This window comes from Pocillopora verrucosa, chromosome 3 (assembly GCF_036669915.1).
Source record: "Pocillopora verrucosa isolate sample1 chromosome 3, ASM3666991v2, whole genome shotgun sequence".
NCBI classification, from domain to species: domain Eukaryota; kingdom Metazoa; phylum Cnidaria; class Anthozoa; order Scleractinia; family Pocilloporidae; genus Pocillopora; species Pocillopora verrucosa.
Window position 1 is genome coordinate 11,052,416 of NC_089314.1, and position 16,656 is coordinate 11,069,071.

Genomic DNA, 16,656 nt, shown 5'->3' on the forward strand with positions numbered 1-16,656 from the left:
AAAAATATTCCCACACATAAGAGTCAACAATACTTACTCATCCCCACTATGCTAAAGCGAAGAGACGCCCTCCCAACCCTTCCGCGGGTACCCATGCCATCCATGCTATAGTGAAGAAACGCCCTCCCCACCCCTCCGGGGGTACCCATGCCAACTATGCTATGCTAAAGAGACGCCCTCCCTACCCCCCCTGAGGTACTCATGCCCACTTTGCTATAGTGAAGATACGCCCTCCCCACTCCTCACCCCCGATAATCCCCAATTTAATACAATACCTTGCCTCTACGATCATTAAAGCATTTCTTATGCATTCTCTCCACCACCCCTCCCTCCCAACGCCCTGGCCTTCTAAATTCAGTCCATCCACCAGAACTTACTTTCAGGTCTCTTAACAGCTTTTCCAGGAAGCAGTTCCCTCTCAGTTTTACTGTCCCACACATCTTCAGCCAGCCAACATGCACATGGGAACATTACTGGAGGGTCACTTTCTGTTGGAACCACCTTGACACTTTCCACAAACAGTCCTTTGCCATACCCTCGGCTGTCCTGTCCAAGGCGAATCTTCTCAATCTAGAGTACCAAACACGAGGAAAACTTTCTCACTACTTTGCTGATTTAGTTCAGATAGACAACAATTAAAGTAAAATACTGGAGCAAAGCCAGAGGACCAGGTATAGTCTGTAAAAAACGTTTAAGTTTTTAAGTTAAATTTATTAACTAAATATTCAAGGTCTAACCCTTTCTTACTCATTTTAGATAAAATAAAATCAAAGTTTCACAAATTTTTTCTACTCAAAAAGAGGGCGTCCATTTGATACATATACTAACAATGTTTTAAGTCACATGTATCATTGAAAACGCGTTTCAAGCTGCTATAAGTTGCGTTGTGGATCTCTCGGGGAACATGTGCTCTTCAGAGAGTTCAAAAGTTCACGCTCCTAATTTGAGATTGAAGAATGTTCACTCAATAATAATAAATAACGTGGCATCATGAACCAAAATCGCAATTTTGTTCTGAAAATAAGACTTTTAAAAGGCATGGTTATGTTCTTAAAAGAGCTGATACTAAGCTGCATGTTTCATAAATTTAAACTACCTCAAGCTACTCAATCTTAAATGGGTATTGTTCATTATGTGCCTACGTACCCCTCCAATATCAACAGTCAGAGCAAGCGTGAATTTATACGTCTTCTCTCTTTGTAACGGTTCTTCTGGCCTCAAGAAAACTTTGCTAGTTTCCCCTCTACGACCAATCAAATAGATGTATAATGTGGCTTCAGGGTTCAGTACTTCTCCAAGGTGCACAGACACTGTGTGGGTAATGTCTGACTCTGAAAAACAAAAACCAAATTCAAACTAGTTTCAGTTTGATTTTTGTTTGTCTCAGATCTGCAATTGTATAACCATATTCTGTCACAAAGAAAATCAAAAGCAAAACTATATCGAAAACCTGCAAACTGAAACAAAAAATTACACTTAGGTGCAGCACAGAGCATTTTGTACATGTACAGCATTGGTGTCTACCTGATGTCTGAGGGGTCCTCGTTCCTGGATAGATCTCTCGTTCTAATTTTCCATCTCCAATGTCTTCTGCCAACCAACAAGAACAAGGAAAATACAGAGCCTCTTCATCATCTGGTGCAACTTCAATATCATCTACAAAAATACCCTTTCCACTTCCATAGGTATCATGACCAACACGGATTCTCTCCACCTATAGCACAAAACAAACAAAATCATTGATAGTATCTTAGCTCACATTGTACCCTTTTTAACCTTTTAAACCCAAAGAGTGATCAGCATGTAATTTCTCCTTACAGTAATACTGCTGAACCATTCATTAAAAACACAAGAGTGAGGGAAATGATTGCCAACCTAAGAATCCTAGATTGTTAGACAACTTCCCCTTACAAGTACTAAAGGAAATGTTTAGAGAGGGGTATGGAGAATAATGATAGATACTGAAGCTAGGTTGTAAAGTGTTAAAATATACACTCAATTTCATGTAAGACTCCACAAAATTCACACGGGCTAGTTTGCTTGTGTATTAACAAAACCAATGTAACAACTTGAAATATGTATTGCTACACATAATTATTTTACTAAAAATTAGTTCTAAGAGAGTGTTCACTTTATATCTTACATTTTAATGTTATATCATAAAGAGAAATAAAAGACAGTCATATGATTATTGTAAAGCTTCAGTACCTTTCCAATATCTGGCATCTCAACTGAGAATTTGTAGGTCTTTCCTTCTTGAAATGTATCTGTCGCAGTTCCTGATGGGCGAAGCACAATTTTGGTGCTCTCCTCCTTCTCCCCGCACAGTTGCAAGTACAACTTGGTGTATGGATCCAGAACTTTACCCAAATGAACTGAGACTGTGTAACCTTTGTCTGTAATGCAACACATAAAATTTAGTGTCCAATTAACATGACTGCTCTGATCTACTGTTGAATGAGATCATTTATCATTCATATCAGTACATGCCTTATAATTGGTCAATTTCGCAGGCTCTATTTCAATGTATGGCCCGCTATATTCAAAAGTTTGTTTGAATTAAATCTTCTTCCTCTATTTGAACCCAAAGATGTCTGTATCTTACTAATCTCATTTGTCAGTCCATGCTGTAAGTTAGGGAACCTTGTTTTTTCTGCTCAGATTTATGGCCTGCAAGTTTGTCATTGAGGCAAAAATTGGAGTAAAAAAAAAACTTGGTCTTTAACTTACTCTAAAGGCCTCTAGTTTGTTATGGTGACAATTAGTTATGGCAACAAATGACAATAGTGCATACACTTTGTCCAAACGTGTTTTTAGACTGGTCTGTTAACAGACACAGATGTGTCTGACAAGCATATGGTAGTACATGAAGTCTGCGCTGCACTGTATCTAAGTCCATTAAGACAGGTTTAGGATTGAAAAATTACACTGAAAGCGACATCTAAGAAGATTGCCATTTACTAAATGTTCAATTATACATAGCTCACCCCTGCAGGGTTCTTTTTAAGCTGTGATAAGATATCAAACAAAGACATGGACACACAATTAGATCAGAAGATCCTTCCTGATTTCTTAAAAAACAAATTCAAAGTAAAAGAATTTATTTCATAAAATTAATGCCTGGACTTACTTGGTGTAGGAGTTGAATTCAAGTCTTTGATTGTCATCTCTGAGAGCTTATCTTGTGCCAGCCAACAGTTGCAAGGGAAGGTATAGTGGCTGCCGTAGGAAGGAACATCAACTTCCACTTCTTTCACATGAAGCCCTGTTCCATATTCCATGTGATCATGGCTGAGTTTTATTCTCTCAACCTGCGAGGGTGAAGTACAGAAAATACACCAAGTATTTGTGGTATTCCTTTTTATTTCTTTTTTGTCTTACACATACCTTAAAATCTTTTCCTTCTGTAAGGTGGAATCTTACCCAAAGGCCAACCCCCTACCATAGACAAACCATGTCCCTATTTTTTTATGTTTTTTTAAGCAGCTGCTGACCTGGAGGAGGGGGCCATAAAGCACCAAATACAAGAGCCTGCAAACAGGCTAAACAAGCACCAGTAAGAGGTCATATAGATACACCTATAGCCTAATAAACCAACAATCCAAGTAGTTATGAAACTCCTGTACACTGATATTTTTTGTTTCTTCTCATCACGTTCATATGTGTTGATAGTGCAAGGAGAAACTAAATTTTGATAAGTCCTCAGAGAAGAAGGCAGAGGCCACCTGAAAAAAACAGCAACGGCTTCAAAATAAATGAGCTGAAATAAATGGATGAGCTGTCATCATTTATATACAAAAGCATCTCTTTGTGCATGTAGATTGTTCTGTAGTACATTCTGACACAACTTTGGGATTAACAAAATGATTTTTTACTTTTAATACTCAATTGTTTCTTAATGAAAAAACAATCCATTTACTTTTGATTTATCCAGTAGCCACATATACTGTTAGTACCACCCATTTTTGCATACAATTACCTTTCCAATGTCCATGGTGGTAACCATAAACTTATATTCCTGATCAGTTTCAAACCGGTTCTTCTCGTCTCCTGCTTGACGTAACTGTATTTTTGCTGTGTTTCCCTTGGATCCAAACAGCTGGATATAGACATTTCCATCCACACCATTACCTTTGACTTCACCAAGTTTCATTTTGATGTTGTATTTCACTGGGAAGATAATGCGTAATTAATAAATAGGATTTCCAATAATGAACATTTACAGTGTATATCAGTTTTATTGGACAAGTTTTCAGCTGATGTAAATGAAGATGGTAAATTTTAAGCCCTAAGATCTAATTGAGGGATGATTAAATTTTATTCTGGCATACTTGGAACAGATAAATCTTACTGCTCCCAATAGGAGTGGATTAGTCGATTAGCACTTTGCCTGCCCTATCACTGAGCTATAGGAGACTCATGGTTGGCTACACCATTTAACCCTTTTGTTCCCATGAGTGACCAAGACAGAATTTCTAAGTCCATGGAGAAAAACTTCTAGTATACAGATAGTAAACAGATGTTGATAAGTGATGCTTTTTTGCAATGATAATTTAAATAAAGATAATAAATTCTAGTTTGGTGATTTAATTTTAAGAAAACTAGAACCTTCATTTACATCATCACTACATGAAATCATCACATTGATTGGTGAGGAGAAATTCCCCTTTGAAACAGTTCTTTGAGAAAAAAGCCTAATATCAAGCATGCCCTCATATTTTCATTATGCTCACATATGCACATACATGACCTTACCATTCACTTCAGGAAGGCCTGACTTTGGATCTGAAGGTGTACGTTGTTTCACCAGGGAAGATGTACGGGGCAGAGTCACTGGTTTTGTTGGTGCAGCTTCTGTACTGGATGAAGTACTTGCTTGAACTATCAAATACACCAGGATGGCAGAGACAAATTTACAAAAATGAATGAAAACTGTTAAGCCACAGGAAATGGAATTCAACAAGTTGGAATTAAATGAAGAAAGTTTTAAATCAAATCAAGTGAGTAATCAACAATTATCTCAAATACTATGTTGTAATTACCTGGCTTTTCTGAACTGCTGGAAACTCTTCGCGTGGCAAATGATGCAGATCTTATTGGCATAGTTACGCTGGATATCTTTGTTCCACTACTTGTGGACCCAACTGAGCTGCCACTAAGTTTTCTCCCTGTGCCACTCCCGCTACTGTATGTGCGCTGTACAGACCCTGTCTCACTGACATCTGACTCACGTTTTTTATATGGAAATCTATCTTCCCTTCCTTCAGAAGTTGTGTCTCCATTCACCATGTAAATTTTTCTTTTACTGTAAGACGTCTCTTGTGATGGGTCAGTTCCGTTTGTAATAGCACCATTCACAAATTGCCCATATCTGTTGGTTGTGTCAATGGACTGTCGCTCACTCCAAGAGTTATGTGAAGTTTCACTTATTGTGTGAACTTGTCGCACTTCCCTTTTTGTGAAGGATTCATTTCGTGCAGTTTCCCACTGCATAGTGGCTAGACTGACTTCAGTCAAGGATCTGTTCCTGTGACAAAAGAATGAAGAATTAAATTGTTGAAGGGTAAAGAAGGCAATGTTTAATAATCAATTAACAAGGTGCTCTAGAAATACCAAACATTTTGGTGTCTATCAATAACAACATCTTGATCAGAGAAAACTTCCAAACTTTGGCAACTGGAAAAATTGAAATTGCGGAAAAACATGGGAAACATGACAGGACTCATAGAACAAAGGTAATAAAGAGGATTAGATCTTAACAAAAACTGAAATAATCTCGCATCATTCCTTTGTTAAAAATACAGAAAATAGTGATAATCCAAGGACGCAATTAAAAAAAAATGCCACTTTGCTCCTTTGCCCTCTCAAATCTTTGAAAGGAAAATAAGTTCAAGGAAGTTATATGAATGTTTGTGGTAATTATTAACAAAAAGAAACACAAAACAAAAAAACTGGAAAAGAATATACTGCAAGATTAGAAGATACAATAAATATTTCCTATTAAGAATTCTCATTTTATTCAACCCTGCAACTGATTCTTCCCTCCTAGGTTAGTATTTTATTTTACTTTTTTTCAACCAAGATTACCCTATCAATTCTCCTCACTACCCTCCATACACTTGTTACAATTTTAGCTCTGAGAATTTGATTAGGAATTGATTTGATTAGTGAGGAGAAAGTACCTTAAGTTAATTCTAGAAGTAAAATACCTTAGTAATGGAAAAAGTCAAAATAATAATAAAACAATCATAAACTGTGCAGCAGTTCAATTTACATTAGGAAATATTTGGATTACAGATATTTAGTTGTTGAAAGTGCTGAAATGTTGAGGGTTAATTTAAAATTGAATCTAACATGCCTAATAAAGATGACTCCTGTTAATTGAAGATAAGAATTCTCTTCTGTAGAATGTAAAATAATCTGTATTTGATAAATGACTTCTTTTGAAAATAACATGACTCTTATTACAAAAGCAAAACGTGTGCAAATTTGGAACAGCAAAGACAAAATTGGACACAAATTTTGACATATCTATTTTCGCTTCATCGACGATGTGAGGTACTGTTTTTCCCAGAGTCCGCGATGTCAACAACGTTCGAAGCACAAGCTATTTTTCTCTTTCTTCGTCGAATCAATTTTGTTTTCTACACGCGATAATTTGGTTTGTATCACATGGTGACATCACGAGCATGAGTGCAGGTCATGACAACCAATTTTTCGCTTTGAGTTTAAAGAAGTGGATTAATGTAAGCTTATTTTTAAAAGCTGTTTACAAGATTTAAGTGTTTAAACCTGAAAAACTATGCAAGAAATATATTAAGAGGTGGGAGCTTCGAAGTTAAAAGATAATAATAAGATATTCGCACTAGTTTTTTAAAGTGCTCTGTTGTGAAGATGATAAGAATCACAAACACACAATATCGAAAACACTATCGAAAGAAACGGAATTAAAAGAGTTATTTAACACATTTGTACTGTAGGTATTAAAGTGCTGTTCCAATTTCTATAAAAGTATTTTGTCGTGTAGTTGATCATGCATATTGCAATCATCCATTTATCAACCGATCATACCAACCAATCAAATTCAATTCGGAGAATCAAGCACGAGTTAGAATTTTAAATCACTAATCGAATGCATGCAAGCATTGAAAATTAGTTTACTGTAATACGGATCGAAGAAACCTGTTTTAGAGAATCTGTGATTGAATAAATCTGAACGCTGTAAATAACGATTGCTGCTTTGGCGACATAAAAGTTGTTTGCACCCTCTCCTTCTTCGTTGACCGAATTCGCTTTGTATGTGCAAACCAAGCTAATGCGTAAACATTGTTTGCGACCGTTGTTCGTGTTCGGGACAAAATTGTGAACAAAACTGGTAAAAAAACCTTCTCGATCATTGCGATTCCAAAATAAAGCGGAGAAAAATTAATGCAGCCTGATTAGACGACAAAATTCCTTGGTTAGGCTTGACAGATTACCTGACTGACTCACAAAAGCTTCGGACGATGCAACAGAAGCTTTCTAATCCCGTCGAACGCTAAACCTCCCTGAACTGCTCTTTGCACGATAGACTTTGTTTTCAACAGATGAGTCGTCTAAAATTTCTTGACAGCAAACAGGTATCGGATGACAGCGCTGATCAATACTTGATCTGCAAAAGCCCGCCAAATATCGTCAGTATTTGGTTCTGTTTACAATACGAACCTCTCTTTGTTTGGAAAGTGGATTTATGTTTCCGTCGCCATATTGGTTTTGATTAAGGGCGCGGTTACAATGCAAATTCTAGAATTCTAGAATGTTACAATGTCCTGGGTGGGGAGAGCACCGTAACCTTTGGCTGCTTTCCGGCGAAAAAGGAGCTTGCTTTGTCTTGAATACCGCCACCCGCAAGAATTAATCATGTTTAGACTTCAATAGGCTGCATAATTTCACCACTAATCCAATCTTTAAAAAATGCGCAAACAAAATAATTTTCTTTCGACATCGTTGTACCAAGACACTGTAGAACTTTGCACCTTGTGCCACAAAAGATTATACTTGTATTAGCGTCCGGGAAAAAAATCTTTGTACAAAGGCCGACTAGATTAAAAATGGTTTGGAAACTGAGGTGACAGGGATATGAAAATAAATTGAGTACGACTTGTAGTTCTCTTTAAAAGGAGACTTCAATCTTTTTTAACCTTGCCTAATAACAAGTTTACCATTAGTATCGCACTTGCTTGTAATTAAACAGTTTCTTTTTTACTGCTGTAAACGTTTCATATTCGTTAGAAAATATTGCTTATTTGCTTTGATATGCATATGAAAAGAAAAATTACAACAACAAGAAACAGTTAAAAAAAAAATCAAACCAGATGCTCGCTGTAATCAAGTGGAGTAATTTGAATCTGAGAGTGATTTTCGACGATTGCAGACAATATTAACTATAACAATTGAATGATTTTTTCCCACGATTTTTCCTATTAAATGAGAAAAAATTATCCACTCGAGTTCGTGTCTGGAAAGACAATGAAATTTCACTCAGTGAGCTGACTCCTGGTTTCTCTGGGGACAAGTTGCGCTTCAATGAAAGTCTTTTACAATCTTTTATATTCTTTGTCGGCAAAGTTGCCATGCTTCAACGACTTCTTGACGAATTTCAAAAGAATACATTTGATTACAAATACTTTGTGCTTCTAATAGATATTCGATCACCACAAAGTACAAATTACACCTAAACATAATTTTTGAGAAAACTTATTCCCTTCACCCTGAAGCTCAATAAACTGTATAGTACCAGAGTCGGTGAATAAAAAATATGTTCTGAATTCTGTAACACCAAGAATGTCAATGGTTTCGTAGTCTGCTTAAATTCAAACTGTGTGGCTAACCAAAATTTTCAACTTGTTTTGCATCTATGGGCTATTCAAAAACTTAGATAAATGCTATCTAAGGTCGGTCTTATCCTTCAATATCAAAATGTACTTACATATACTGAATAGTTTGGTTAAATAGGTAAACTGTCTAGATAGCTCAGGTAAACATTTGTCGAGGTGTCTCATTCGAATTGCTGTCAACGGCGCTGTGTTTCGCTAATTTGAACTCTCCAAACCGCTGTCAAGAAAAAACAAATAGTCTGGAACTAATGAGCTCCCTGAAAACTCCTGAAAACAGGTCGTGTCAGATAAAACAGCTACTTCGATCGCCGAAGCGGCACCGTAGTGCATTTACATTTCCAGCTATGGTTAATAAAGTTCTCAGTCAAATTGATTGTGATTCATCAGATGCATAAAACCGTGGGAACTTAACTGACAAAAAGTTCCCTCGTTTTTCCACTTAAAGTATGAAACACCGATTATTGTGATCCAGAATATGCTGTTAAACTGTTTCTTACCTGACTCGTAGTTTTTGTTGTACAGCGAGTTTGTCAACGTTCTTTATTTACGAAAGTTTTTTGCTTGAAGGATTTTTGTCGCGTAGGTGAGGTAACTCATCGTGCGAAGACGCTGATTTCTAATGAATTTTTCATGAGGTGATTAGATTTAAATGAAAGAGTGCTTGCTGCGATGCAACTAGCTGTTTACCACTTCAGTTACAATTTGCCAAAGTTCGTTTGATCCTTTATGTATTTTGTCTTAAGTTGCGATGCTTTAAACAGCTCTAAAAGTGACTTCGATACAGATTCAATATTGACTTTCGCGCGTTCAAACAAAGTCGAGTTACAAAAGCAGCTAACTGCTGACTGATTCAGACGAATTTCGCGCCTAATTTGATAGACAGAAAATTGATTAAGAACCATTTGATCAGTTCTATAGCTTAGACCATTTACCTTCCTGTGAACAATAAGTTACTGAAGTTGGCCATTATAGTCGCTTTCTTTTAATGGTTTACGAAGTATACGCAAAGATACTCTGTTTGACAGCTTTGACTAATACCTGCTGACATTTCGCAACTGACTCCACCGCGGTTTAGCGCATCACACCTGCCGTCTCTAAGACTAACACACTCTCTAATTGGACTAAAAAAGAAACAAATCTCTCTGTTAACCACCGGAATTGAATTCTTTGTCATAATGGTCTTTGCTAATTTGATTTATTTTCAAAAAATTTGGAGCTGATGTCAGTGATCGAGATCTTCACCCACGCTCCTTCTTGATAAGGTGGTCATTTAAATCAATTTAGGTTAGAGTTTTTCTTTTAACTGATAGTTTGGAATGTTTTCGTATCGGCGGTTCTTTTGTATTGGTTGTTGAGACTGAACGTCCTGAAATTCAAGTTGATCAGTCCTGAATCACAAATGAACCACAGAAAATACTAGAAAAAATGGTGGCTTGGGCACCACACAGAGCTGCTGTAAGGTTCTATAGAAATGTCATAACTGGTGGTCATTTACCTACAAAAATATGAAAAAAAAGGAAAAATCAGTGACGGCTGATTTTATTCCAGAAGTCGAACAAATTATGTATAAATTAATCTAAAGTCATTGTATAAAAGTGGTAGTAGGAGTAAGTGGAGTCAAACTCGGTCTGTAATCATGAGTGATTGACAAAATCGGACAACCGAGAAGCACGAGTCTGGTTTGTTAATTAAGAGTATATTTACCGACAGAATTGGACGACATAAAGTCTTGTTATAAATGAATCAAAAACTATGTATTAATTTGAGAAACTAACCAACCATAGGTTATACGCTTTCATAAAGCACGATAACAATGCGCGCTCATGACACGCATTGTCCAATTTCATCAGCATGACGTTTGCACTATTTCATTACAATGTCCAATTACACCGTCCAGTTACAAGCACGACGCATGCAATGTCCTCTCAGAGCTCAAATCGGTCTAATGGCAATCACAGTCGAAAATTTTGTCATAGGTTTGATTAAATGATAAATCAGTTGAAAAATTAAATCCAGCAATCATTGCATTTTCTTGATCTTGAGATACAACAATTTGTTGCAAATTTTTTTTGCGGAATATAATTATCTAAAGTATTTCTGAAAAGTTTGTTCATGTTTTCTTTTTCAAGTTCGGTGAGACTGAGTTAAGCTTATTCTCTTTTTTTTTTCTTTTTCCTGAGGGCGTCTTTAACCCGACCATTACCTCCAAAATACGCCCACTCCTCAAATGACATGTTTTCAGCTGTCTCATAAATTAAAATTTTCAAGTGCTACCAATCTTTGGATGGAAAATGACACGCTATCCATGCCCTCCTTACGACACTGTGTATGGGGTCTATATAATATTCTAATAGTTTATCAATCAAAAAATGAATAAAACTCGAAAATAAAACAAACAAAACTTGTTAGTAAACTGGTTTAACATTATGGAGGAATGCAGCGTATTCAGGAGGGGTGGCAATGTTTGATGCAGCTGTTGGAAACTTCTGCTCATAGAAAGAACTAAAAAGTATAAATAGAGGAAGTCCAGAGTAGTTATGTAAACAGGAAGATCTAAAGTAATAATTTATTCACCGCCACCACATTACGCGTGGAAATGATAATCAGAAAATTAAATTAGGCAAATGAGTACACTTTTTTAGCGAAAGAAAAGATATGATATTCAAGTGCATGTACTTTTAAATTTTGAACACGATTTAAAATTTGCAAAATTTATTATTAAGTACACCACAAACTCATTTTCCCCCGATCCATCCAAAAAGAGTTTCTCAATAGGTGACTTGTGCGTGCATTAGGGAAGATTTAGTTGTCATGGATCCCTTAAAATCGGTAACACATGTTAGCATTTGCTAATTGTGAACATTGTCAACAAATGACATAAGCCGGCTTTCTAAAATTTTATTCAGAAACTAAAGCTGTTCAGGTTTCAAAGTTAACTACTTAATAAGCGAAACTCTCGCCAACCGTGCAAATTGGGCATCAAGTCGAAGCCTACACGCCTAAGCGAAGGTCCCCTAAAATGAGTTTTGCCCTAAGGTGACTTCTTGAAGCCGTAGTATAAAGACAAAGTATATCGCTTTTTATTCCTTTGCTGCGAGATACAAGAACCGAAAGAAGCCTTGTTAATGTTTACTTGCTAATACTTAGCACCTCTCTCTAGTTTTATTATCCGCGAGTAATTTGACTTGAACAGTGAAGCATAAGCCTGAATCCAACGATATGATGTTTCTCATGAAATGTTTATTTTGTAGACCAAGTACAAAAATTATGCCTACATTGAATCCACTTCGCTGTTAAGATGTTATGGTGCTATTTCATCCGCGAAATTATCATTTTGAAAACGTCTATATTCAAAGAGTATGGCTAAAAAATTTTGCACAAATTAAATCTGACTCTTAAAATTGGCGAAGAACTGCACCTTTGCAACTACTTTTACTTTTAGTCAATTGTTATTAAAGAAAATTTTCTCACTAATGTTCTATGCCACTGGACAAATGAGGAAGTTGTTTCCATATCAGCTTTAAAATTCTCTAATGACATTCGCACAACCATGACACTCTACTAATTTCCCTCTACAACTTAAGTTAACCTTTACACCTAACACTTATAAATTCATAGCACCGTTACAAAAACAATACTTCGTAACATGGAAGCCATAATAACTTTAACGAGTGCTATTGCGAAATGTCAGTGTGTATGCGGGGATAAAAGAAGCGAGGCTCAGAAATGAAAAAATGTGATACCATCTAAATCACTGTCAGTAAATTTTGGGTTTGGCAGCAGGGTGAAGCAGGCTGTTTTAGAATTTACTAGTTTTTTTCTATAAGGGTAAAATTCTCGAACGACGTCATACGCAATTTCGCTCCTCTAGAGTAAATAGGAAGTCAATCATTGTTTGCTTAAGGAAAGAGCTGCTTAAGAAAATAAACTCTTAAAAAAACCGAGCGACCGTGTGAAAAATAAATAAGAGTTTCAAAGTCTTCAAAGAAACACAATGATGCACGCGAAACTTTTGCTATCGGCATACGTGAACCAAAGATGTTTCGATTGTGCTGGGAGAGAGGAAATTGTACTAGGAAAGAATATGCAAAGCAATATTCGAAGGGAATCAACTGAACGATCGATTGAAGAGAAAATACGCAGAAAATAGTTGTTTGGTACTGGCTGTGTAAAAGTATTGCAAGTCGCATAAAAACAAACGCTGAACGAAAACTAGAGCGAGCCTACTTACTGACAGTGGAATGCTTCGCGCGGTTTTCTGGCGGGCGAAGATCAATTTTTCTGCTACTGACAGAGACAACTCAATGGAAAAATCTTCTTCAAAGGAAGCATACATGAATATGCCTACCGTTCGAAGTTTCAACCAAGCAGATAGGCAGAAGGTCCCTCGGAAGAGAAGCGCCCGATGACAAAACAGACGATAATACGATAGCGTGACTTTGCCTTAAAGAAACGGTTGACATTTGTTGACAAATTTGTAATGTTGACCGTTTAGATAGAGTTAAACACCGAAATCGAGTTTTAGAGCCGAAGTTAAGCATCGAAATTTGCTACGATCGACATCATATCTTAAATTAATGTCGTTATTAGAGGCCATTTTTCTTTTTGTGTCGCAGTTTTAGCCAACTACACATACGATATAATTCTTAAATCACTCAGGCTTGATTCAATGGTTTTTTTTTCACCCACCTTCTGATGTTGCTGCAAACACTAATTTAAATACTCTTGGCCCCTGGGCTAAATAACGTCAAAGTTGGAAGGCTGCTTGCAGTTCGAATAAAAGCAATCTATTCGCGTCTGTTATCACTGAATACAAATGAGATAACCAAATAAAATTATCATGATATAAACAACTTTAAAACATTAAACTAAGTATGAATAATTTATGATCATTAAAGCTGTTTCCTATACCCCTGGCAGAGAAGCAACGAAAACAAGCTGTATTTATTTTTCATTTTGGAGGACAAAGGGAAGTCGTACTGGATTGGTGGCGACATTGACAGCCAATAATGTATATCTAACTAATTCGCAAATCACATGCATCGGTATCAAATGCTGCCGCTTCAAGTTGTGTTACAAGTGGTTGTTTAAAGTGTATCGATGCAGAAAATTCACGTGAGAAGATGCAAAAACTACATAGTTTCTACCCCTTGATCGACATTTTAAAAATTCATCTTCATCGAGACCTTCCAACCATGAATTAACCATAAAATTGACAAAATTGATTTTGATAAAACTTATGCTCGAAATATTCAGCAAACTGGTGATCAGAACTAACAGAGATCAGATGAGGGATCATGGAACCCTTTCTAGATAACAAACAGTGGAAACGTGAAGAGGGAATTACCAGTAAGATTAGTGGGTTTGAAGATATTAGGAAGAGTGGTAATTACTAACGACAGGATCAATTAAAGAAAGATGTAATTCATCGCCATGGCGAGGAACAAAGAAAACATTTTGGGCAACCACGACGAATCGAATGTCAGACCTTCGAATTCCCGGCGTGCTCCTATGCTCAACCACTGAGCGATGGAGAAGGTTGTTGTTGTGTATTCATTTACATGAGACACTCGCTCTTTCATTGCTTTTTCTATTTTCATCGATCAAGTTAATCTTATCGTGAAGCTGGTACAATTATGTTACTTGATTAAACTACTTTTATATCATTCCACAGTGATATTACCAATATTGGTACAAGTGCTATTATCACGTTCTCAATACACTACAGTTATCGAAACGTCATCTCCACCGTCAACCCTCACTCAATTGGTGAAACCGTTCAATCGGAAACAGTATGATAAATCGCAACATTACCGCGTTCTAGAGAACGCAAGTACTGTTTTAAATGTAGAAAAATCATTGTGTGAAGAAAGACGATAAATGGATTGTATTCCCTATTTTGAGAACAGGTATCGATGATCTTAGACCTCGCTAGTTCTCGCATCAGCTGAACAGAATAAAACGTTTCAATAAATTTTTGTTCTTTTTGGTGAGTTAATTGATCGATATTTCATATCTTTACAATCCTATTTCCTGTCAATCACCAAGCGCGACTCCGCGAATACAGCGGTCTTACGTCTGCGCATGTATAAACGTTGTAATCGCAGGTTGCGCGCTTTCAGGCTGTCAGAACCAAGTTTCATCATATAAACTGCGGTGTTTTACAAGGATTTCCAGCCCTGAGAAAAGCCGTAACAACACATGTGAAAAAATACGATGTTTTTTACGTGTGTTTGATATTGCCAATCAAGTTATCTCACACGAGTTACAACCGCATAGGCTAGTAAGTCACGGTGTTTTAAAACCGTATATTGTTTTTGGTAAATCTAAAAGCAGAATGGTAAATTAATAGGATACTCGTACTTGAATAAATTTTGTGTTTAAAGGGTCTCGAGAGTTCCTTTTCCCTACCTCTATTTCCTTTAAAAAATTTCTATGGACGTTTCGATTTCTTTCGCTTATTTTGCGAGACAGCGGCATTTTTTTCCTCCGCAATTTTGCGAGGAAAATCGGCAAGCAGCGGGCCAGATTTGATCCCCTCGCGTATGCCCGTCGTTTGACAACTGTGTTGACCGTAAGAATATTCAGAAAAGAACAGGAAAAGGAACAGGATACTACATACATACTACAGGAAACGGAAGTCATATCAGAATTTGTTTCCGAGTTTTTTCCTACTAATCACTGTAATTTCCAGCTCTATCGCGGCGATCGCACTCACCTTGGAGTTAGTCCCAATGGCCTGTTTCTATTGTCTTCCACCTGTATTAAACGGTCACTTGAAGCAGAACTACTCCAATAAAACTAAGAATAATACATAGAGAAAAATTTAATCCATATTTCTCTCCCGTAATCAATGTTTGTAGTATTTTCAAGCGAGTTTTTGTACATTAAGTGGTCAGGTATGGCATAAAATGGCTTTTTTTTTATAATACCCCTATTCTGTAGGGTAAACTGTTGTAATCGGTCACTCTGTCATTCCCCGTGGGTGGCCGCTTAATACAGGTTAGACTGTGGTATAGACTATTATTATTGATGTATTAAGGATAACAGTGATTCCCTCTTACGCTCGTAATCTTATCTCAAGTACTGCGTCCAACCATAAGCACACCATTTCCTTCAATGGAAAAAAAAGACGTTTCAGTAATATGATTTGGTATTGTAAGTGTTTACCAGGCGCATTGCAGTTATTGACGCAGTTCCTTCCAAAAATCTAACCAATAAAACTTTAAGCTACCATCCTAACTGGAAAAGCCTCCACTATCTATACTCTAAGCTCACGCTTCTCTGCTTGGAGAAAAATTATTTAATTCGCATCGCTGAGAAAGAGCACAGGTCTTCATAATGTGCCAGGCGTCTGATGGCGTCCTACTTCGCTGAGAGTACGTTGAAAACAAAACAATTGGCAACAATTAGGGAGTGTTTAGCAGTTTGAGGTCTAATCACTATTTATCGCCCGAGGGGGGTGAGGTTGGGGGCGCTAGGAGATTTTGGTTTTGTCACGTGGATTAAATTTACCTGAGCTTCCCCTGTGACACTATGATATTCTTTTCCTCCTCCACCTCCCCCCCTCCCCCTCCCCCTCCCCCTCCCCCTCTTTCATTGACAGTTAATTTACAGTCAAGTTTCTATAATCCCTCCTTTATACTCCGTTGGCGACAACTGGTCCCCCCCTGAAAACCGTGTGATCTCGACAATTTCTTCTACCCCCCTCTCCTCCCCAAGGCGCTAAATCATGATTAGTCCTCTGGCATGCAAGGTTACCGTTTAGTGCCCATTACGC

The 16,656-nt window shown here is 37.1% G+C and overlaps 1 protein-coding gene across 4 annotated transcripts in view; it reads right to left on the reverse strand.

The window, feature by feature from the left end:
- Positions 1-13,693, reverse strand: part of LOC131797932 (lipoxygenase homology domain-containing protein 1) — a 38,603-nt gene extending 24,910 nt beyond the window's left edge. For 2 of the 4 annotated variants that reach the window (XM_066163412.1, XM_059115597.2), the window contains exons 1-9: positions 7,479-7,744; positions 5,043-5,527; positions 4,756-4,881; positions 3,980-4,170; positions 3,131-3,311; positions 2,209-2,396; positions 1,525-1,714; positions 1,147-1,331; positions 378-570 (exon numbers count right to left, since the gene is read on the reverse strand). In XM_066163412.1, coding sequence (XP_066019509.1) covers positions 378-570; positions 1,147-1,331; positions 1,525-1,714; positions 2,209-2,396; positions 3,131-3,311; positions 3,980-4,170; positions 4,756-4,881; positions 5,043-5,493 — 1,705 coding nt within the window. In that variant the 5' untranslated portion in view covers positions 5,494-5,527; positions 7,479-7,744. Of the gene's footprint in view, positions 1-377; positions 571-1,146; positions 1,332-1,524; positions 1,715-2,208; positions 2,397-3,130; positions 3,312-3,979; positions 4,171-4,755; positions 4,882-5,042; positions 5,528-7,478; positions 7,745-9,373; positions 9,395-13,565 lie in introns of those variants that run through there. The other 2 variants (XM_066163409.1, XM_066163410.1) reach the window with 2 other exon arrangements.
- Positions 13,694-16,656: the final 2,963 nt, after the last annotated feature.